The 23,040-nt window shown below is 48.4% G+C and overlaps 1 protein-coding gene and 1 long non-coding RNA gene across 3 annotated transcripts; one reads left to right on the top strand and one right to left on the bottom strand.

Moving 5' to 3' along the window:
* Nucleotides 1-2,579: 2,579 nt before the first annotated feature.
* Nucleotides 2,580-21,387, bottom strand: TAL2 (TAL bHLH transcription factor 2). Of its 2 annotated transcripts, XM_048051488.2 has the most exons (2): nucleotides 11,265-21,387; nucleotides 2,580-3,109 (listed from the first exon to the last, which is right to left on the bottom strand). In XM_048051488.2, the coding sequence occupies exon 2, from the start codon at nucleotides 3,097-3,099 to the stop codon at nucleotides 2,743-2,745; it is 357 nt and encodes a 118-aa protein (XP_047907445.2). In that variant the 5' UTR covers nucleotides 3,100-3,109; nucleotides 11,265-21,387; the 3' UTR covers nucleotides 2,580-2,742. The 2 variants fall into 2 exon arrangements, with proteins under 2 accessions (XP_047907445.2, XP_066845150.1); XM_066989049.1 differs by lacking the exon at nucleotides 11,265-21,387 and having other exon boundaries at nucleotides 2,580-3,396.
* Nucleotides 7,889-9,833, top strand: LOC106040458 (uncharacterized). The gene is made up of 3 exons (XR_007159240.2): nucleotides 7,889-8,395; nucleotides 8,514-8,623; nucleotides 9,594-9,833. It is a non-coding gene; the product is annotated as an uncharacterized lncRNA (long non-coding RNA).
* Nucleotides 21,388-23,040: the final 1,653 nt, after the last annotated feature.

Genomic DNA, 23,040 nt, shown 5'->3' with positions numbered 1-23,040 from the left:
GACATTACTCTTTGTCCTATCCCTACACTCCCAGATAAGGAGTCCCCCTCCAAAGAGCAGTACAAGACATCCAGTTGAGAAAAAAGTTGAAATTGTCCCTGTGTCACAGTGATTTTCTGTCTTTTCCTCACAGCTTTTTCATTTGTCACCTTAGTACTCCCTCTCCCTCTCCCAGCCCTGTATTCAGCTGGGGATTAGATTGTTCCCACCAGGTGCTAGCCAGAGCAGCTTTACATCCCAAGCTCCCCTGAAATTTGGAAGAGTTTTTATATCTGAACTTGTGCTCCAGTCTGAATCCAGAGATTGTACCTATTTAAACATTTCTGGATAACAATAGACTCAACTCAGAGTTCACATTAACTCTTCAGGCTTACTTCTGCTTTTTAAAATGGAGTTGGCTAAAATTTTCTGAGTTGTAAATATTTGGAAGACAGAACAGTATTTCACAATTAAATTTTATTTATCTGTCTTTTTCAAGAGCTGGTCAAAATCATCCTCATACATAGACTGAAATAGATTTCCACCAAAAAGTGTAAATTATAATAAACAAAGAATTTCTGGCGTTTTTCATCACCTGTTAGTATTTCCAAGTTGTTCCTTAAGAACAAGAATCTTGCATAAGTGCTGAGTAGTAGAATGATTCTCTACTGGAAATTATACTGTGATGTTTCTGATATCCTCTACCAAATATTACAAAAATGTAAAATTGAATTTTAGAGGCTATAAAGACAAAGATAGATTTGTTTCTTAAATAATTTATTTGGAATATATTAGATGTTAAAAATATAGCACAAAATATGATCAGGTGGTGCACCATGTTTGTTCATGATCATACAGATAAGAAATCTGCAAAACACAAAGAAAAAAAAATGACAAAAAAAAATCTTTGGTAGACAGATCTAGTCAAACACAAGTGGAACATGAGAGTAAGAAGTTCCTAAATGGAAAGGAGAACAAAGAAAGTGTTGATATGAACCAAAGCAATAACGAGAAGGGAACTTTTTAGCACAAAAAATATATAAGCATGTTGTGTTACAAAACAGACAGGTTTTCTTTCACCTTCCCTGGGCAATAACTCCACTCACAAGATGTCCTGACTTGGTGATGTGTGTTTCCTAGGATATCAAGTGGGTGATGGACCGAAGAGCACCACCACACCTCACCAATAAGTACTCTGATTGACTTGGACTAATTCGTCTTGCTGTAACTCCCAGCAAGTAAACGGAAAGCTAGGACTTGGCTCATTACCGCTGAGGCTCCGTGCAGAAGAGGCTGTGATTCCGTTCGGTGACATTAGAGCAGGCAGAGTTGGCAGTGCTAATTGCACAGGCCATCCAAGAGTCTTTTAGTGTGTTTTCACTTAGCAGCTCTCCAGCACAGTCCTCAGCCCTGATAGCTCAGCAATGCTGGGATAAGCAAACCGAAGACTCACAGTGTTCAGAAACAAAATGGCACAGTCATCAACCCTTTCAGATTTTTTTATTTTTTGGATCAGTTTTCCACTGACTCCTGCATCCTACAGCACCAGCCCTGGACTGCCCTCATGAATAAGCGGAAACAGCCCAGGGAGATGCCTTGGCACATGGGATCTCCATTTATTCACTTGTCATGAATATATATATTTTTTCTAAGTATTGAAGTGTACCTGGGTCCAAATGGAAAGAGAAAAGACTTGTGTCAGTGGGAACAGGATCTGACCAGGAAGCAGAGCTGCTTAAACCTTGTGTCATTTTTTCTGTTACTCTAGACCGGTTTATACTTTTCATAAGCAGACCAGATCTCTGCTGGCATAGATCAGGAAAAATCATTCCTGAATCCATAATTCAGGAAATTAAATTGATTTGCGTGCAGCAACCCACAATGGTCACCCCTCGTGAGACCTCTCTCAGCCTGCTTGTCACCTAAACACCCAGAGCAAGGTGGTTGCCCCCTGTGCCAAACAGGGACCAGAGCGTGCTGGTCCCGTATGTCCAGCAGCTTCTGCCAGCCCCAGACTGCACCCACTGCTTCTGCACCTCTGAGTGGGAAGGGGCACCTGTCACTTGCACTTCCAAGAAGGTTTTCTCAGTGTATCACGGAGGCCTTTCTCCTGGGACCTCTTTAAACTAATGTTTAGTTTTGTTTAATAGTATTTTGTTCTAATATTGTGGATTCCTCCAGTCCAGTGAAAGGTGTGGCCAGGTTCAAGGGCTAGGACTGGTAGTTTCAAAAAAAATAATAATAATTCAAGCTGGAAATAAGATTTGCAGGCTCAACACTGAAAGCAAGTAGCTACTGGAACCACTGGTGAATGACTGGAGCAAATATCACATCCCTCAAAAATCATTAACTACTGAGGTCAGATGTCTTTCCCGGACAAATTTTGTGGTACAGTCAGGATTTCTTGAGCTCAGTAGCTTTTCCTCAAAATAGCATGGGAGAACAATCTCTTTCCCTGCCAGAACCACTGGATGAATTTCTTACTAATAGAGATCAGGGCAGAATGCCCTTCTGGCTCAGACCCTGCTGTGGCAGCGGTGAGTCCTTCCAGGCTCCCGAGGTCTGAGAGTTCTCTCTGTAGTCTTTCAGGTTGGTGGCTGACCAAAGAATTCCTTTCCTGTTAAATAAAAACTTATTAAAAAAAAGTAATAAATATAAATAAATAATCATTATACACAGAGAAGAAACCCACAGATTCTGCAAAAAAAAAAGAAAAAAAAAAAGAGGGGGATTATCAGACTAACACCAATCTCTCATTGTCTGCTAAGGAGACGAAGTCTCTGGCCAGCAGCACTCTGCAATATTGCCGCTCACGCCAGGAGAGGAGACGCCACAGTTTTCAATCAGACCCAGCTCCTCCATGCTCTGCAGGCGTGGGGCTTGCTGGAAGAAGCCCAGGAGGCTGCCTCGTGCTGCCGCTGCCGTCTGCTGCAGGCCGGGCTCCCCCAGGACCTTGACGAGGAAGTTGATGTACCTCATGGCTAACCTCAGCGTCTCGTTCTTGCTCAGTTTTTTGTCGGGGGGGTGGGTGGGAATGAGTTTCCTCAGCTTGGCAAAGGCGCTGTTGACATTTTGCTGCCTCCATCGCTCCCTGGTGTTGGTGAAGATCTTCCTTGTCATTCCCACAGCGCTGCAAAGCAGAGGAGATGGTGAGTCCATGCCAGATACCCCTGACTGCTGACCCACAGGCTGCTGCTCTGGGTTCGCTCTAACCTCTGAGCCAGCTGTGAGCGCGTGGTGGTGGTGATAGGAATTTCTAGTTTTTGGCCCTCTGTGGCTGACGTCCTTGTGCTACATGCACAGATTCACCCCAGTCCCTAAAGCTTTGTCCGCATTCGCAGCCACAATCCCAGGCATCGCAGCTGCAGTTAGACACCAGAGTCCTGTGGGGACTTCTCAAAGGAGCAGATGGGTTTAACCTCCTCATACAGCCCCCATCAGCTTCACGTCAGCCCTCCCACCAGGCTGCCTGAGGGGTACCTGGGCACTTCTTTGCAGGGAAGGAAGGAAGGAAGGCAGGCAGGACAAGGGCAGGACACCCCCGTGCTTCCCAAACCCCATTCACACCCCCCTGGGGGCTGCTCCCACCTGGCTCAGGCCTCACGGCTCACAGCAGGAGCTCAACCAGGCTCGGGTGGACCTTGGGTCGGGGCACTGAGCGGGCAGACAGCTGATGCTAATGAACATGTGTGATTACGGTTATTTCGGGAGACTTCTCCAGGGAAGCAATGTCCTGGTGCCCTGCCCAGCTCACACTGACTGCTCGCTGCTGGCGGCAGGCACTCTCCAGTTTGATCCATTCGGACTTCTATTTCAGCCTCTGAGTGCTGCCAAGGTTAAGCCATAAATGCCACTAGTGCTCCCGGGCAGGGCTTTGCAGGCTGCGGAGGTTAAGTGTGACTCCTACAAAGCCTGCAGGCATTCCAGCCAAAATGTCCCTGCAGCTATTACTTGGCCGCGCCGCCTCGCGGAGCTGAGCAGAAAAGGAAACCCACGGCCCAGAGTGGATCTGGCAGCAAGAGACCGCTGTGCAAGCTGAGGGGTGTGGTTTTAAATGCAATTTGACAGAAAGGTCGTCAAGGGATGGTGTGGTTGGCCTAGCCTTGCTTGTATTGCCATCGAAAGGAATCCCAGTGACCAGCTGAGATGGATGAACGTATATATGCCTATCTGTAACCTGCCAGACCACCCGGCTTTTCTTGCCCATTTCCTTTTCCCAGGACAGCTGTTTTGATCCCCAGCAGCCCTCTGGTCCTTGCTCATAAACATCCGATGGACGTAGTTCCCTCTAAAGAGCCTTCCCTCCTCTCACACAGCCCTGTGGCAGACACTCACTTTTCCATCTCTGAAGCTGCTTTTTTATGCCAATGGCACACAGACAGTTGGAGCGGGGAGAACAATCCAAGAGAACGGAAAACATCCAAGGGAATAAAGGGCAAATGTTTCCACCTACCTTCTTCTGCATGTGTACACCTCAGCTCTTAATATTTATTCGCAAACTCACCCACACAGCAGTCCCACAGGGGCTGGGGAGAAGCACCCCTCACCCCCAGAAGGGGGTACTCTGTGGTGATGCAGAGGTTAGTGGGGCTCCCCTGGCAGGGAGACAAGACATGCAAGGCCAGCCGAGAAGTCCCAGCCTGGCACGGACTGCAAATCACCAGGCAGACACAGCTACAGGGTCATAAATCACGTTGGAGCCATGGTCAGAGATGTGCCCGTGCAGGCTTTATATGGCTACGCTCACGCTGCCCATACCTCCCCGTCGCCTCTCAGCTTTAGCCCCTACAGAGCTGCCGCATTGCTATTCTGGTAGAAGTTTGAAATTGCTGGCAGCCCAGTTGTCTACTCTGCCTTTAGGGACAAGAAAGTTGTCCCGTCAGAATGTCCTTGCTTCATGAGTGGCTCATTTAAAAAAACAAATGAACCCGACTATTTCAGATGGCTGAGAGTTTTTCATATTTCTTGTAGATTTGCATGGAGACCCACTCCTTGATTCAGATGGGGATTGCATCTCTCTTTTAAAATTGTTCTCCTACTCTGTGCGTCACTTTTGGTTTGTGCTATGTGTACAGATCTACTTTGTACTTTGCACCCACCCGGAACAGCTAGCTACCTTTTTGGCAAGAACGCTGCTGAAACAGCGATACAGATTTTGGACACTGTCCTCCTCTGCTCTTGTCCACTGCAGCACGTTCATTCCCAGGGCAAAACTTTCATCATTACAGTTTTACTTTTCCAAGTAGCTGCTTTAGATCCCTGTGACTTTCAGAGTGCCACCTGCTTCCCTTCCCCCCACTTTTTTTGTTTGTTTATCTGTTTTAGGATAAATTTGTCCATGTACAAGGTCGGTCAATTTTTCGTGAGGTAGGAGAAGTTATTTGGGATTCTTTATTCCTTCTAATGGGCCAGGAGGATGGTATTTTGCCAGGCTGCTCAGTCTCTGGGCTGTGGTTCTGGTTCATGGCTCTCGGTGTACATCTGGGCTACAAATGCTGATAGAGGGTCAGCTCCTGCTCTTTCTTCTGCTGCAGGCAGTGCCCATCACAGCACTCCAGGAGAGCAGGTCAGCGCACAGCCCTGGCTCTGTGAACATGTCTTGGCCTTTTAGCAGCATTATTGGTGGGAAAATAACCCCAGCCTGCTCCTGCACACCACGCTACCTTTGTCTCTCTCCTCTTTCACTTGGAAAGGACAACACTACCTCTGTGGTCACAAGCCTTGTCAGCAAATAGATGCCTTTGTGGGACTGGTGCCTGCTTTACACTTCAAAAATGCATGTTTGTACTGCTGACATTTGTTCAAGATCGGTGAACTACAGCTTCCTCCCATCCCGGTGCCCCCCTCTGCGCTGACACTCCATGGGGAGGTGCCCTGCACGTGCAACCCACCTCCCTGCACCTCTCCACCTTAAATCCCTCTCCCTTTCTCCCACTGCTGTCTTGGCATTTCCTGTCATGGCGCTCAGAGCTTCTGCTGGAAGCACGAGAGCCTTCATGAGCCTGGTCCCGTGCTGCCTGAGCGTAATGCTTCAGCAGAGCTTCTTTCCTCACATCATGACCTGCCCATCCCTCCAATTCCCTCTAATCACGGCACCTTCCGGCCAAAAGGCAGCCTGTTTGCTGACAAGGGATCTGACTTCCATTCCTTTTGTCTCATTCCTTTCCTTCTCTTCCCTCCTTCTCTCCAGCCCTCCTCCCCACCAAGGGTGGCTTTCAGTATGAAATTACATGCAGCTTCAGATCTCTGCTAATGTTGCACATCCTTTAGCTTTCTCTGGTGCGGTGTTGCCCAGGGGCTGCACACAGCCCATACCCCCTCGGTCCATTTTAAATCCATGCAGAGATCACCACTTTGCTTACACACACCATGGACAAACAGCATGAAGCTGCACACCTGGATTACTCTGTGCTTTACGGTCACCTCCGCCAGCCACAGGTTAACAGCCCCACATTCAGCGGATAAGAAAGGCACCGGGAAGGCAGCAGCCTAAATTCAAGGGGATTAATTCTGCTCTCAGGAACGTAGACCTGGAGGGTTACAGCATTTCCGCTGGAGGAATAACTCTGATGGGTAAAACGTAGCCACTGAGGACAGGATTTAACTGGGATCAGGAGGAGATATCCAGAAGTAGTGGGTAAGCGTAGCTTCATGAGCTGCGATCCACATCTGCAGTGTGTAAAGAGAATTGTGCGAAGCCATAACCCCAGCCCAGCAGTGAATCTGCCCTGACAGCCAGACAGAGAAAAACAAAACACCGCCACCCACTGAACGGAGAGCTGAAGCTCTTCCAAACCCCTGCCTGCTCTTTTGAAACACGCAAAAATGGGAGGGGGGGAATTCTGGCTGTGGCTAATGCAGCCACAAGTGTCACCAGACAAAAGACCAAACAATACAGGAGATGAAGACCTCTCCCACGGTGGCAGCAGCTCTCGCAGCCTCTCCGTGCGAGAGGCGCTCAGGCGCTTCCAGCAGCAGCAGCAGCAGCAGCAGCAGCTCAGGCACAAAGCGCAGTCCCTGCTAGGACATTCCCCAGCAAATGGCCCCCAAGCCAGCGGTTAATGCCTGAGGGCCGGCAGGGGACTCACCGGCAGCCCAGCACTCAGTCATAATTAGCAGGCTGCTATTAAATAAAGATAGTGGATGAGAAAGTTCCTCCCTCAAGTTATACCTTTGACCTCACTGAAGTTAAATCCATGTTGAAACTGGCCACTGGAGACCTACTCCTGCAAATCTTAATCAGACAGCAGATGCCTGCTGCCAGCAAGAATTGGAGTGCTCCTAGTGAACCTGCGATGCCACGCTGCTGCTCCACAGGGGAAACCCGGTGCCTGCTAAAATGGGTTATTTAACACATCGATTTTGTGAAGTCCCCTCAGCCCCGGAGTAAATGGCAGCAGAGCAGCAGGTGGTGCCCGGGTCCCGCACCAGGCAGGTGCTTGGGAGCCTGATCCACCACGGGGAGCAGAGATCGCCCAGGCAGAGCTCCCCGTGGCCGTGCTTTGTTCGCTCTGCACCAGTGCGATGTGGCGAAGAGGAGGAGGAAGCTCATTGTTTCCCTCTTCAGCTCCATGCCAGCCGTGGAGCACAGGGCTCGGCACCGTGTGGAGGAGAAGATTGAGCACGGATGTCACAAAACATTACACTGCCTATCAGTAACACGTGTGACTTTTTTTTTTTTTCTTTTTCTCCTCCCCAGAGGAGAAATAGTCTTGAAGCTCAGCAGCTGAACCACGCTCTGTGTGCTCGGGCCTGGAGGCCTTCCCTCGGGAAGCTCAGCGGGCTGCAGGAGGAGCAGCACACCTTGGGGTTCAGGCTCATTCCTCCCAGCTTTCCTCAGCACCTCCATAGCCCTCCCCGAGTGCCTCCCACCCGAAATCCCACCGGTGTGCTGGTGGGCGAGCACACAGGGAGAGCACAGCGCGGTGAGCCGAAGGCTGTGCAGGCCATCAGGGCGCTGCACTTCTGTCCTCATTTCCACTCCCCTTTCGCCTCAGGCAAATCCCTTCCCCTTCCTGCACCTTCGTGTCCCTCCTGCTTGTAATTAGCCTGTCTCAGCTGCAGGTTTTTTGGAAAGGAAATGATCTGTGTGTGTGCATGAGTGAGCGCAGCGGCCTGCTCAGGGTGGCCCAGCCTCACCTGGCAGTGATGGGTGCTGGGCCCGTGAGGTGAAGCAAGAGCCGTCGCTCCCCGCTCTGGTGGAGTGCCTCCAAACACCTGTAAGCGAACTTCATTTTGTTTTAAGTCAGGTGTGGGATGAGGAGAGACTCCAGCAGTAAACAACGGCTCCTTTCACTGCCTCACGCCTCTGTCGGGCGTGTTATCTGGCAATCGTGCTGCGGTACGAAGCACAGCAGTGCAGCAAAAGCGCCATAAAAACCAGCCAGCGCTGACAGAGTGATTTACCTTTTTTAAGGTCTGTAAATCTGAGACAAAGCACACGCAGTGAAATCTCTGCTTCTGGGAGCTCTCCTGTCTAAGGGCAGCGTTTACAGTATGCTTCCAGCTATGCCATCCTCTCTTTGAACCTCTAGGAAAAGAAGACCACCGGAGCTCAAAAGAGTGGTGTAAAGGTCGCAGGCTTAAGTCAGCCTCCGCGTTTGAGGATACTCATCCAAACTACATGTGATTGCAGTTTCAGAAGGTAAGCTTCACAGCAGCCAGCCTTGCCCCTCAGTGGTGTAGCCTGGCAGTCTGGTTGCCCACCTAAAGGGTGCCTATTTCTTGCAAAGGTGTGAGCTCACTGCTGTCAGTGAATCAGTGAAATTTTGGTGAAATCAGTCTCTTCTCTGCAGACCTTTTAATTTGAACACTTCAAACGTTGTTCCTAAGACTGCCTTTGGAAAGGTAGGTCTGGAAAGCAGTGGGCTGTCACCCAACAGGTGTTTGGCAGAGAATAAAATACGTGGTTGAAACCTTACCACAAATGACAAAGAGATTTGCACAAATTAACTCTCTGTGCACACAGGATTTTTTTTGCCCATGTATCCCCACTTGCCAATGCTTTTGTTACAGTAAAATCAATTTATACCACAGCTCTGTGCAAAGAAAAAACAACAACAAAAAAACCCTGATGTTCTGCAACAGTTCTTGCTAAATTAAAGTCTAGTGTATTGGCATGGACACAACAGCTTGCTATGTTGTACAGCAGCTGAGAAAGAGACATTCAGCCAGGAGCTTTAACCTTTTTTTTTTTTTTTTTTTTTTGTGTTAACTTGCACTAGTGTTACTGTCTGTTCAAGAAGATCCAGGAGACATTTTGTAATAAAGCTTCTCTGTCCTCCTGGTCCCATCTCCTGTACAGCCCTCTTGTGTCAAAGCTTCAACTGCAGTTCCACTTGGTTTCCATTAAAAACAGCCTCCGTTGAATTCACTTCCCAAATATTACATATGGACTATTAAATTCCCAGATATTACATATTACAAAGTCCCTGCCCTCCTCACCTTAAAGGAGGGGGATCAGATGCTGCCCAGCTCTCAGCTCGGCAGGGACCAGCCTGTGGCAGCTCACTCTGCTGCAGGAGTCCTTAGGGACATATGCCTCAAGGAAGGTCGATCTGGTGTTGTTTTAGGATATGACCCCAAGACAATATTCACTTCCACATTCTACCCAGGTCTGCTCTGAGGCTGATAGGAAAATCTCTCTGTGACTTCAGCAGGACCAAAAGTTTGATGCCATCCTGTTACATGTGTACAGTGTCCTCCTTTCCTACCAAACGTGACTTAAAACCAGTCTGCAGGGCACCATGGCATTGCCCCAGGAATTAATGGGGTCTGCTGCGCGTAAGATCAGAGGTCAACAAAAGCACTGAGAAACACCCACCAGGGCAAAACGTGACCTCCAAAGGTGTGATACCAACCACCACACGGCAAGGACCATGCTGCTGGTTTCCCACAGGTGTTATGCTGCTAACCTCCATGGGACTACGCCTGGTGGAAAGGCCAGCATGAAGATCATCATGGACACGGCCATTCTCCTAGGCACCTGCGTTTCATCCCCAGGCTGCCCACCTAGCTTGGTGGCTCTGTGAGCTCCTCATTTCTTGGATCAGCTGCTCACACCACGACTACTCTAATATCTCACGTAAACAGACAGTAAAAACAAGCTGCATTTATTTTAGTCTTTTTTTTTTGTGTGTGTGTGAAATGATACAGAGATGCACAGTGGAGAAAGAGTCTAAAATCCATATATTGTCCTATACTGTTACATGCAAAGAGAGACAGCTACTTCAGAAAAAAAAAATGCTGCTTTTATTATTTATTAGCTTTCTCAGATACACACAACTTTATGTAGTAGATTAGCTCTGGAAATATGAACCTGCTCTAGATTGGGAGGTTTCAAAAGGTTTTTTGTTTGTTTGTTTGTTTTTTAAGTTTGAGAGTTATCAACATTTACCCACTGAACTTAAAGAATAAAATCATTAAGCTTTTCCTACTAAGTGAACTATTGAACTGGGCAAAATTCAGATGCTTGTGCGTTTTACAGACACATCAGTTCCGATGCAGATGTCCTGTAAAGTAGTGGGGATATTTTTTAATATGTGAGGTTTGAAATTTAAATCTCCTTTTAACATCCTTATTTGTTGACACATTCATAGAATTTCCAGTCTAGTGCATAATCATACAAAAAAAAAAAGTCTGGCAAATGTTTTGTTCTTTATGCTTTTGCAAATATTTTGTTTTAAATATCAAACACTGGAGAATTCGTTTAAGCTCTGTTTCTAAACTCAGGGTTCCTATGGTGCTCTGTGTAATCACTTTACACCAGTGCAATAACTGATTTACATCACTTTTCAGAGGTATAAATGAGTTTGCCTAGTGTGTAATTATGAAGTTATAATGTAAGAAAAACTAGGAATACTAGGAACAGTGTCTTTAAATTTTTATTATTATTATTATTATTTTTGCTCCACATCTATGCATCAACATTTCTGTCCAAAATATTAAAAATAACAAACAAAAAAATTTCTCCTGGCATGAGGTTTGATTCACTGGGTGGGTTCTAAGAATTGGAAAAGTCCAAGCACAGAAATATGGCAACACAATTATCTCACTTAATTAAACACAGTCACCCGTAAGTGGCTGTTTCCGTAACTATTATGTCTGTCAGATGAAGTGCCTTACTCTTAGCCTTTTGATGACAAGACCCCAAGATGCCGTGATAATAAGTAAAAGTCCCTGCCGCGTGTCTCAGGAAGGAAACGTCAGCATGCCTGAGAAAATTGCCAGGTAAGCCCAGGAGAGGGGCAGCAATTCTGCACAGAGACGAGTAAGTTGTCACTTACGTTTCTGGTCACAGGTGCTTGCAGCTCGTCAAACCTGGTCAGCAGGTGAAGGGACAGCAAAATCGGATGTCTCCTCTTTTCCTTCCCCGGCAGCTCTCGCCGTGCCTGGCTGCAGAGCTTGCTCTCGCTGGATGGAGTCAGCCTGGTGCTGGTCCTGGCCGCCTCATTTATAGAATAGCAGGTCCTTTGTCTGGCGCGTGTCACCACTAGTCCTAGCAATCCAGGAGCTCGTTTTGCATCTCCCGGGAGATTCTCTCTGTCCTGCCTTTTCTCTCCTCAACACTGCTCTCTGCCCCTTTCTGGAGGGATGGGGCAGGAACTCAGACCGTGCTTACTAGTCGGGGTGCAGCTTTGGCTGGGTCGGATGCACTTTGCAGGAAAAGATGGAAATAAAATCTTTTTTTCTTTTTTTTTTTTCCTCTCTCTCTTTTTGGTGTGTGTGGTTTTTTTTTGTTTTGTCAGTATTGAGCTTGTAAATGAGACCCAATGTTTATTCAAAAGCCGGCTTTAGCACGACGCTGGGTTCAGAAGCAGGCTGATGTGTTTATCGTGTCCCTAAGCAGGAGATGCCCTCTACTCTGACAGTGCCGTGATGCTGTGGAGACAGCCACGTGCAGGCAAATCGACCCTGCCACTACATTTTGGGGAAAAGCTGGCTTCCACGTGGAGCCCCTGGTTGCACCTCCTGCAGCCTGGTGGAAATCCTGAGCTGCCCCCCAGCACCGGCACCTGCCCAGGTCTGAGTACAAGAAGAAGCTGGAGGCATGCACTCACACATCAGCCAGCTTCCCCTTCACTGCTGGGCACATGCAGTGCATGAAGGCTGGGTTTAATTTGTGGATTTAGAAGCAAAGGCAGCCCTTGCGGCTGAGACGCAGGATCTGTCAAGTGGAGAATTAGTTCTGCTTTGCTGGGGTGGCCCCAAAATGTCCTCTCAGCTCAGGGACAGCAGCCAAGCAATCTCACATCTGACTGCTAAAAACAAAAAGACAGACTGCCCCAGCATGAAAGGAATAGCCCTTGTATGCACAGGGGTCCCTCAGCTCAGGGACCCAGCAGAGGAGCTGCTGTGGGGGCCTGACAAACCCCAGGCTTCCTTTCCAGTCAGGCACAGGCCTCCGGGGAGAGGTTCAGAGGGCCTGGAGATATTTGGGGGCTGCCTCAGGCCTCCAAACATCACTGTGACCATCTCCGTAGTGCACATCCTGGATAGGGCTCACGCTTTCTGCCACACTGGGTTTATAAAAGCGCTGCACATTTCTCAGCTAAGAGGATTGCCCCCCCATAAATATTGACGTCCCAGGGGTGGAAGGATGCAGTTCCTCCATGGGGAGAAAAAGCCTCGGTCCTCGGTGGGGCAATTCCTCCCCCGACCGGGGGTTCAGCCCTTTCACACGGTAAATGAAAGCTGTGTCAACCGCCTCATTTAGCACAAGTGTTGTGTTAACTATAGGCCCTCTTCCAGAGGGGCCTTTGGCCTCGCAGAAGCCTGATTTCCATGTAATTTACATTGGAAAGTTGCAGAGTGCTCCTCCCCTTGCGTTGCTTCCCCCAGCCCCTCACTTATCCACAGCCTGCCTGAGGTACCCCGGTGCAAACTGGGCCAGCCCAGGAAGGGGAGGGAACTGAAACTGCTCATCCCTAAGTGCCTGGACTCTCCTCTGCCCAGGACCTTCAAAACCTGGCGAGACGAAGCAGCAGAAAATACGCAGATGTGAGAGCATCTGTCCTTGTTGGGAGAGGGGCCAGACGGGCTGCTATTCGTTCTCACTCACGTGTCAGCGCAGGAGATGCCCTCTCCAGAGCCAGGTTGACCCTCCAAGGGGGGGTGTCACAGACCAGCCTTCCTCTTCTGCAAGCCCCAAGGCCCAGGTGAGCCCCTGCTGCCTCTGCAGAGCATCTTCACAGATGACCACGGCACTCTGGGGGCACCAGGGTCTGCCCTCAGCCAGGACCAGGGTGCTGGGACATCTGATGGGCAGGGAGAAGGGAACAAGAGCAGTGAAAGCAATGTTGTGCCCCGGGCATGCTCTTCCTCACAAAGATTTCTGCAGGGACCCATCCTGAAAGCTTCCTTGGAGTCTGGGGCAACTCTTAGCTGCAGCGGGTCCAGCTTTTTAGCAGCCACCCGTAATCAGTTCATGAAAAGTCAAGTGGAAACAGAGGACTTTTTGTAACTTGCACTCTTTCCCTCCTTGGACATTTCTCAGAGTAGGGCCCCAGTGCCCCCATGGTACTGACGAGGAGAGCAGGGTGGGGAGCACTGCAGCGTGTGCAGCTGCAGGAGCTGGGAACATCCAGCTGCAGTGCTCTGCAGGTGCAGAAACTGCTGGGCAACACCTCGAAACACTGCCCTTCCTCGGCAAAACACTTGCTGGAGATGGGCAGGAAATCAACGAGAATCCTGCCTTAGTATGGGCAGGGGTTTCAGGAGATGGGCCTGGGTTCAAGTTATTTTTTCCCCTTGTAGGGGGACGCTTTCAGGCTGGTGAAAACAGCAGACAGAAAGTGATGGATGGAAAAAGGACAGTATGAGGCTGCAAACAGACAGCAGCAACATTATCACTGCGCGTTCGGAGCCACATTTTACAGATGGGAACAATAAGAAGCAATTATGCACATCTGGGCTTCTGCCCTTCAAAATTGAAATTTAGATCAATAGATTTTGAATATAGCAAGCTGGAGGAGGCTGCTCAGGGTTCAAAACAGCAGCTGCATGCAGACTGCTGAAATATTAAACTTCCATCATCCAAAGCTTTTTGTAACCTTTTGAATCTCTTATTAGTGTTAACAAAACACTCACATCGGGGGGTGATTTAAATTCTGGCCACACTTTTCAGCTTAATTCCAGAAGCCAAAAATCTTTTCCTTTTTAATGCTGAAACTCGCTGATAGCCTTGAAGAAAATGTTTAGCCACAGAAGAAAGAGACCTAATGTTTCTCTAAACCATGCACTGGCAGCAAAAGGGGAGAGGCAAGCAGCTCATTTTCCCGGTAACACAGAAGTACCTAGACAATACAGATTCTTTGGAAATCACCTAAAAATGAGAAAAACAAGACATTCATCCCAGAGATGCCATTTCCACTGCCACAGAACAGTGAGCTTGCCCACGCTGTGAGCAGCAATGAAGCCACCACGTGAGAATTACTCAAAAGGACTCAAAGGAACAAGGAGCAGAGTATGGGTATAGCTTCCTGGCCACATTTTAAGCCCTAAAGGGTCTCTGCCATAGAAGTGGTTGTGCCTTCCACAGCAGTCTTTTAACCAATGATGAAAGGTAGGGACAAAGAGATTTAATTTCCAGTAACTTCAAGCAAAGCCCTCAATGCCCAGCCATAGGTATTTGAAGAGCTGGGAGTCCCCAGCCTTTTGCACCATCTCACAAGTTCTCTTCCCTCAAGTCTTTGAAACCATGTTTCCTCTTGCAAGCATCAAGAGATTTTGCTCTGAATCTCCCTAATATCTCTTCTTATTGAGGGTTGCTGCTTGAAAATGGATGAGGTTGAAATTCTTGAAGGAGAGGACTGATAATTGGTGCTTGAGATTGCTTGCTGCCAGACTAGCAGTGCATGTGTTTGCAAAGGGTAAGTGCAAAAAAACTGCCTCTCAGGAGTGCATTATTGTCTTGCAGTACATTTCACATAGAAAAACCAGACGTGCTGACTATTCTGTCATAAATGTAGTTTTCTTACTTTAAAGAGATTTGACTTTTTTTTTTTTTTTTGGTCAGTTATGAATGCGTACTCTCATTCCTGCCTTGATGAAGAAGAAATTGTGCAATTTGTTTCAAATTTCATTTCCAATTGCTTTGTTCCACATGTTGTTAAATACATCTCTGTCTCCGAGGTGCTCAGCTTGTGTAAACCGATGTACTTCACTGGCTGCTGCAGAACAGCAGTAGTCCACAGCACGAAGAAATCACCCCTTACGCTTTCAGTTCTGCTGATTGATTTGTAATATGGTTGTGTTGTACCTCTCTCTACTTTCTATAGGGAAGACAGAGTTTTGACAAAATTCCTCAGGGTAAGAACTGCACAACCTGCACAACCAACCAGCTTTGTTATCGAAATGATTTTGTAAGGCCAGCCAGGAGCTCCAAGAAGTTTGGACAAGGAGGTCCATTCCCCACCACCAGTGTCATCCCTGCAGCCTGGTTTCTCATCTCACAGTGCAGGGAAGCTGCTCCATTAACACCAGAAAAGCCCTTTGTGTGCAGACTTTGTTGTTGTCGTCCCCACTACGCCACCTTGTCCCATGAAACCACGGCATGCCCTGTAGCTAGATCAGCCCGTCCAACCAGCAATGTCCCAGTGCTGTACGTGCAATATTTTTTAAAGCCCTTCAGACAGCTCTGCTGCTCACCGTGAACAAGACAGCGGTATCAGGGTGTGAGTTCAGCAGCAGGGAGAGAAGGACTGGGGAGCAAATTCTCCTGATCGTCTATGAATACTGAAAGCCTAGTGGAAAACCCTGTTTGGGGTAGAAAAGCTTATTTCCAGTGTATTGCATCTGCTATGGGAGAGGCAGCCTCCACCTTTATCACAAACAAAAGGAATTGATTTCAGCCAGGAGTATTACACAGCAAATGTAGGTCAGCTCAGTGTTCTGGGTGGTTTTCAGTGGCCACAAAAAGAATAAATAAGCTCTCAGCTCCTCTGTGCTACTTGTTACTGGCCTCTATTGCCTTCCTCAGCTTTCCACTCCAGTTTGTAAGAAAAACAGTGCTCCTACCTGGTGAAAATGTGACAGCCTCAGAGACCAAACAGGGACCATAAGCCACATTTTCGGTGCTGCTGCTCAGTATAACGTGTGTAAGATGCTGTTCTGATTGCCCAGGCTCCTGACAAGTGTTTCAGGAAGACATCATCTCACACAGAGCCCAGAGCCAGAGGATGTGGTTACCTTGCATGCACTGAGCACTAATGCAGGTTTAGGGGATGCAGTACCTGCATGCCCAGGCTTTCTGAGCACAGTTTCAGTGGCTATTTTCATATCCTGTCCCTCAGTTCTGTTTGGTCCCTGTGTTCAGTGACTAAGCCCGGACTGCTGGCAGCGCTCCTCACCAAACCTGATTTGGGGTGCCGGGCTTTACAGTACAAGGGAGTGATCTTGTAACACATCGTGAATGCAGAAGAAAGGGAAGAAAGCCACTTTGCTGTGAGGAGGTCACTGAAGCTCTTGCAGTGCACCACGAGCAACATCCCGGGAGAAGCCCAGACCCCCAGGACCTGAGACATGGCTGACACATGGGCAGCACCCGCTCCTGACCTTCGGTTTGCTGGTGTCTCCGGTGCTTTGCCGAGCAGGAACGCCCGCCTGCACAGAAACAAAGCCCTGCTCCACTGCTCCTTGTCTCGGCAACCTCTGCCCACCCCTTTCAGCAGCACGGCCTTTTTGCGGTTTAAATGTTCCTTTTTAGAGTGCCTTTTATTTCCAGCTTGGAGAGCAGGGATAGAGATGGGATAGGGATGCTGAAGTAGGAATTTACATAATCTGATTAACAGGGGATTATCCAATGGCTGCTGAACAGCCTTAGTGTGCTTGAGCTAAAAACCTTACTATTCATTGCTCTCACCACCCTGCAGGATGACTGCACCTGCAGCACCAGCTAATTCTCTCCTGGGGTCTTCAAGGAAGGAGAAAAGTGAGGGCATATTTTTATTGTTGTTTGGGGGAGGGTTGAGGAGCTGCAGCTTTTGCTGGGCAGTCCCTAATTGATCTGTCTGCATTAGCCTTGAGGAAGCTAAAAGGAAAGCTGAGCCAGTGGGCATTGCCAGGACAAGCCATCACCTCTGAAAATGGCCAGCTTCTTTGGGTCCTCTGTGCTTCTGCGTGGGCAGTTTACTGGGACCCACCCGGACCTGCCACAAAAAGGCATTGTGCAGAAAGGTCCTTGGGATGTGGGAACTAAATGTACAGTTTCTGCTATGCTCACCCGGCTCGCCCAGGAGCACGCTGGACCCTATCCCACTCTAACATCACCAGACAGCTGTATCCCACTCCTCTCCCACCAGGAAAAATGCAGTGACATGGGGACAAGCATGCTCAGAGTTCAAGAAGCCTCACAGCATGTTGTCTTTTTATTACCTGTTACCTGTGGTCCAGTTATCCCGTGACTTGGCTGAGGTGGCAACTGTGTGAAAAGCAGCAGGACCCAGCAGACCAACGCACTCAGGAGAGAAGGAATAAGCCTGCAAAACAGCTCACCCACAGACACAGTACAAGGCCCCAGATACAGGCGAGAGGTTCAGACTGAGCAGGCAGGCCAAAGAAACCCTCAAGAGAGGCAAAGTAGCCCTTTGGACGTACTACAAAACTCAGCAACATATAACAGCGTTGACTGGGCTGAGCTGAACTCTGCCAGCAGGGTGGGGAGATGAGTGGAGTCCAGGCCCTGATGGGACATAAGGAGTTCAGATGGTGGCTTCAGCCAAACCTGGTCTGCACCCTGAGCATCCATCTGTGAGATGCAGAGGTGACACTTCAAGCTGAGAAACATGTTAACTGGAAAGGAATTGGGATACAGATCTCCAGATTAGAAAAAAGAGCAAGTAGCATGAGATGGGCTCTCCCACACAGATTCACATCAAAGCCAGGGGAAGAGGAAGAATGTAGACATTTTTCTATTGTAAAAGGGGACTTCTGTGAGGCCAGGCAACAATAAGAGGTTTTTGAGCCTTTCAAACAAACAAAAACTGGAGTTTCTAGAAGAAGCACAACACCGGTAGAATTCTTCTGATATTATCACCCAAGACTAATTGTAAGCCTTTTCTTCCAGAAGTACACTCCATCCTCAGAGCTACGTCTGGAGATGTTGGTGATGGTTTACACATCCACTCATGGCTGCTGTATTTGTCTGTGAGTCTCTGAGGACTGGTGTCACAGCTGCCATTCACAGGTGTCACCTAAACAGACGTGCAGTGCAATGTATCTCTCACTGCTATCAACAGCAGTGTGAATACATAATGCCACGCCATGGTCTGGTTAAAGAGGGGCACTGCAGAGTATCACGAAGTCATCTTGCTCCTTTGTTTCTAGAATTTATCCTCCTCTTCTGAAGCAAGCAGGGAAAACTACTTTTGGCTTGTGGGGAAAAGGCTCAAGAGCAAAACCTGGAAAACAGCCAGCAGGTGAGATGCTGCAGATGCTGACAGCAAGACATCTCCACTGGGTGTTTTCTTTGAGGAGCTGTGGTACAGTGAGACACCCCTTTGCCATAGATTGCACAGACTCAGGTTCAAACTCTGAGGCTGCCTGGAGGCAGGAACTCCTCCTGGCTGCTTGTTGATGTGGTCTGACCTGCTTCACATGCAAAAATGGGCAGCAATTGTGCCCATGGGATGCAGTATGAAGGGCAAGGCGCCCAATATACTGCACAGTATCAATACTGCCATGCTCCAGGGTAGAGTTATCTCCAAGATATTTCCATGCTTTGGTGTAATTCACATTTGTTTATTTAGCAGCTAACTAGCATCAATACAAGGTGATAAACTGCATCCTGGGGTATGAAAGCTCTTGCTTTGAGGAAGTTCATCTCTGTTGCTAAACTAATCCTTTGTACTGGCATCTGCCCAGATGCCAAGAGGAACTGACAGTGACTCCACTAGCACTTCTCAGTGCTGCATGCTGTGGGAAGCTTGTTTCATGCAGAGCCTTATTTCTCTGCACAGCTATAGCTTAGAGAAGTCCCCTTGAAGCAAATGTTGACTCAAGACCCTTGCCTCTTGAGCAGGAAAACATTCAAAAGGGAAAGAGACAAAACACTGACACATGTTTGAGGATAACATTCAGGCTCCTTCTTCACTTGTTCTTGTTCCTTTAGTACAGGCCCGTTGTGTATTTTAGACATGAAGGGCTAGAACCTGGCGCAGCCATCGAACACTGCATGGTGTTCCAGGAGGGGAGAATGTTGTCAGTGATCACAGACACACAAAGACAGCAGCCACATCTGCCTGTTCCATCGTGTGTTCCCAGAGATGGACTTTTATGTGTATATTACCAGAGCTCTACAGCCAGAGTAATAAAACTTCCCTACAGATGCTATTATTTTTATTGTAGGATCATAGGAAAAGGGAGCAGAGCTACTTAGCTGCCATCTGATCCCCAGGTACACATACTTGACCCACAGGAGGCACAGAAAACACATATACACAATGAACAGAATGAAGAAAAATCCTCCTCTTGAGCAGTGGGCACATTTCTCACCATTAATCTCAAACCTACAAATAGCAGCAGCTTCCCCTGCCATACATGCATGTGCACACACCAGGAAAAGATGCAGAGCAAAAAGCATACCCAGGAAATTCATTTGAACGTCTGAGCCTGGGTTCACTGCAATGCTGAGAGCAAGGAATGCTTCTGTGAGTGTGAGGCAACCGCTCTATCTCTAGCGTTAAAAGCCAGCTCAAACACAGACCGTTCTGCAAAGCGTATAACAAACCAGTGGCTTCTTCTCCTCCTCCTTCACCAGCTCTGCCCCCATACCTCCCCCCCAGGCTCAGCCTCCCTGCACAGCTGAACAACTGTTTCGAAACACAGGACAGCTCAGCTCTGAAGCCCCTGCGTTATTTATGAGTTTGGAAACCAGAGCCACTCGGTTCGCTGCCAGTAAATGGCAATGATTGGAAGGAGGGAGGGGTGGGCTTGTGTTCAGCTCTTCATTCTCTATTCATTGTGAAAAGGGGATCACTCCAGCTAACTGGCCCATGGAGATAAGGATTTCAGACAATCTGCATTAGCCTGATAAGCCAGTTTTGCATTGCAGGAAGATTATTTGTTAAGAACCTCAGTAAAACAAAATACAGTCAGAAGGCTTATCAGCACAACTCATTTCCACTCACATCCCTCTGCCCGCTCCCACTGCCATTCCTCCCCTACAAATAAAGCCCCCGGGCTGTGCCTCAGCTCTCCGGGATGGAGCACGGGCTGAGGGCGGTGGGGGAGGGATATGGAGGAAGAGGAAGAGGAAGAACAGCCCCAAACCTGCAGGCCGGACACTGTGAGAACCGCAGCAGGAGGGGATGCAGCAGTGCGGCGGTGTGCGGCCTGGCTCTGTCCGCCTGGTGACCCAGGGCGGTGGGCAGGCCGCAGCAGCCTTCCCTCTCTGCGCCCCTGAGGATGGGGTCAGGAGGAGGAGGCAGTGAATGTATCTCCCTCTGCTTCGTGTTTCCCCCTGTCCTCACACAGAAGACACTGGCCCCGGGGTGCACAAAGCCCCGGGCAGCCTCCTCTCGTCTCCCCACAAACAGGCCTTGTCTGAAGGCTTCCCTTCAGCCAGCAGCTGTGCAATAAACCAGCCCCGCCGCATAACAGGCAGCTATTGGAAGGGCCCCATGTACCCCCTCCTCTTCCCCTTGGCACCACCAGCGCTGGCAGGGAACAGCCCAGGCCCCGGAGGGCCCTGCTGGGGAGGAGACATGGGCCGGGAGCTGCAGGCCCATTTCTGCACAGCGCCCGGGCAGGATCCAGGCCGCACACAGGCAGTTCGGGCTCGGTCCCTCTCCACCCTCTGAAGGTGAACCCATGCCAAACCGACACATGCTCCTGAGTCCCAGGGGAAAGGCAGCCACAAAATACAGATGATTAGCAACACAAGCTCTTCCATGCTTTTACAGCCAGCACGGTTATGAAGTCATTTAATGCATGTAGTCTGTTGTTTCCAGCTATTATTGCTGTACACTGTTTTGTTAGGGGTCATTAGCAGAGAGACCTTAGCAAGCGAGAAGGGACACTCACCGGGCTTAGCATTTCTCTGTTAGTACTTGCTAACATCATGGACTAGTGCACTAATTAGCACTACAAGTGGAGACAACTCTGCTTCACTCACACCTTTTTTTTTTTTTTTTAAGCACTCCAAACCTCTCTGTGAGCACCAGTGAATGGGCACAAAGGTTGCCTTAGCTCCATTTCAGACACGGGCAAACAAACGTTCCTCCACCTCACGTCTGTATGTAGGTGAGATCTGGGCTTTTGCAGCCTCAGTGACAAAGCCCCAAGTCTCCTCAGTGCACGTTTGCTGAAATGTGTTATTTAAAGAAGTGACACAGGAGATGTGGCAGCCTAGTTATCTCTCTGGCCGAAATCAAAAGCATCCAGCTCCAGGTTTCAACCAGCTCCATGTCAGTCTGCCAGGGAAGATATTAGGACTGGGTAATAATCAGAGAAGCTCAGAAACGGTACTGGGGAAGGTTTGCAAGATGGAAGAGTCAGAAAATGAACAGGCAGTGTTGTGTTTTGGACCTTTCCTTGGCTTCCTTGTTCACAAGAAATACTATTGGCCATTACTTGTAGGTTTGAACAGCTCCACTGTACCATAGTGAAAGGCAGGTCTGAGGTAGGCCAACGGGGAGAAGACTGATTGTCTGACTTTGTTAGCTGCTCATTATTAAGTGGCTGTTGTAGTTTGCTCTCCCTAGCAAAAACCAGATACTTTTTTTATGAACAAATGATTAACACATTGCAACAGCATTGCTGACCAAGAGAAGTTGGTGAAGCAAGCAGCCACTGGCTGCTAAAGGCTTCAAGTAGTGCAAGAAGTCATCAAAGACAGCCACAGACAGCATATCCTGAGCTCTGTGCTGGAGATGGGCCCCAGGTTATCCCACTGGAGGTGTTCCTTTGTTCCCAGGGATGCTACATGTCTCTGTTAGGCTCACAGAGCAAAACACCCATGCCCAAGAACACCTTGGTCTGCAGCTCCAATTCTCCAAAATAATCCATTTAAACCCCCAGTATTCCCTTACAGGTAGGGGGATATAGGAGCACAGTCTATACGTCTCTAACTCCTCCTTTGTGGACCAGAAGGTGAGTTAGCATTTAAAGGTGTGTGCATAGTTTACGCCTTTCTTGCTAAGGCGTATCTGCTCTGGGATAAACGCCTGCAATGCCAGCATAACTGCAGTTATTACAGGTGTGCTTGGCAGTACTATTGCTTATTTCTAATAGTGGTTTTTTTCAGGCAAAGACACCTCCCTGGGGTTTCTGTGCATTTCTTTATTAATATGGCTGGAAAAGAATGTGTAAAAATAAGTTTGCAAGGCACCTATGTTTATAAATAAAGAAAACGGATTTCCCCTGGTAATAAGGCACCACATGTCTGGTCAGTCACGGAGCAGAACCTAGGGCCCCTCCTGCCTGCCACAAACATGCCTTGGCTTCCCAAAATAAAATAATTCGAAATAAATAGCTCTGGCTTGGCTCCTGTCTTTACCGGCTGTCACCTATTTAATCTTCTCTCCCTTTCTGTGTTTGTTCAGAAGTCCCCCTCTTTCAGTGCAGCTGGAAAGGTTGTTACTAATGGGTGACCAAGCCTGAATGCTGACAATGTGAGATGATTACAACTGTCCAAAGAGCAAACATGCAGACTTTTCAACAGAAGATGCTCCTGCCAACCCCGATGGGCTTCTGAGATACAGCTCCAGACAGCGCTGGTAATAAATGAGGGTTGGTGTCAACTCAGAATGAGAGGCCACAGGGTTCAACAGTAGCTCTGTGGGGAAGCTGCTGTACTCAAGAGTTTTGGCTTTTCTGACTGGAGGTGACTAAGTAAAAGGAGACGTAATTAGTTTATTTATGTCAAGGAGGGCCACTTAGTTTATTTTTGAAGTGGTAGAAACAGTACTGGCTGAGCTGGTGAAAAGCAAAGAGAGTGAAGCACCAGGGCTGCTCACAGTCTGTCTTGGTAGCATTCCAGGGTACCAGACCAATACCAAATTGCAACAAGTCCGTCATAAAACTTCCTTGAACTGATTTTGAATCAAAATCCATGGGACATGC

The sequence above is a fragment of the Anser cygnoides genome, chromosome Z, assembly GCF_040182565.1.
Source record: "Anser cygnoides isolate HZ-2024a breed goose chromosome Z, Taihu_goose_T2T_genome, whole genome shotgun sequence".
NCBI lineage: Eukaryota > Metazoa > Chordata > Aves > Anseriformes > Anatidae > Anser > Anser cygnoides.
The sequence above is the reverse complement of the archived record's forward strand: the minus strand, read 5'-3'. Positions and strand labels throughout refer to the sequence as shown.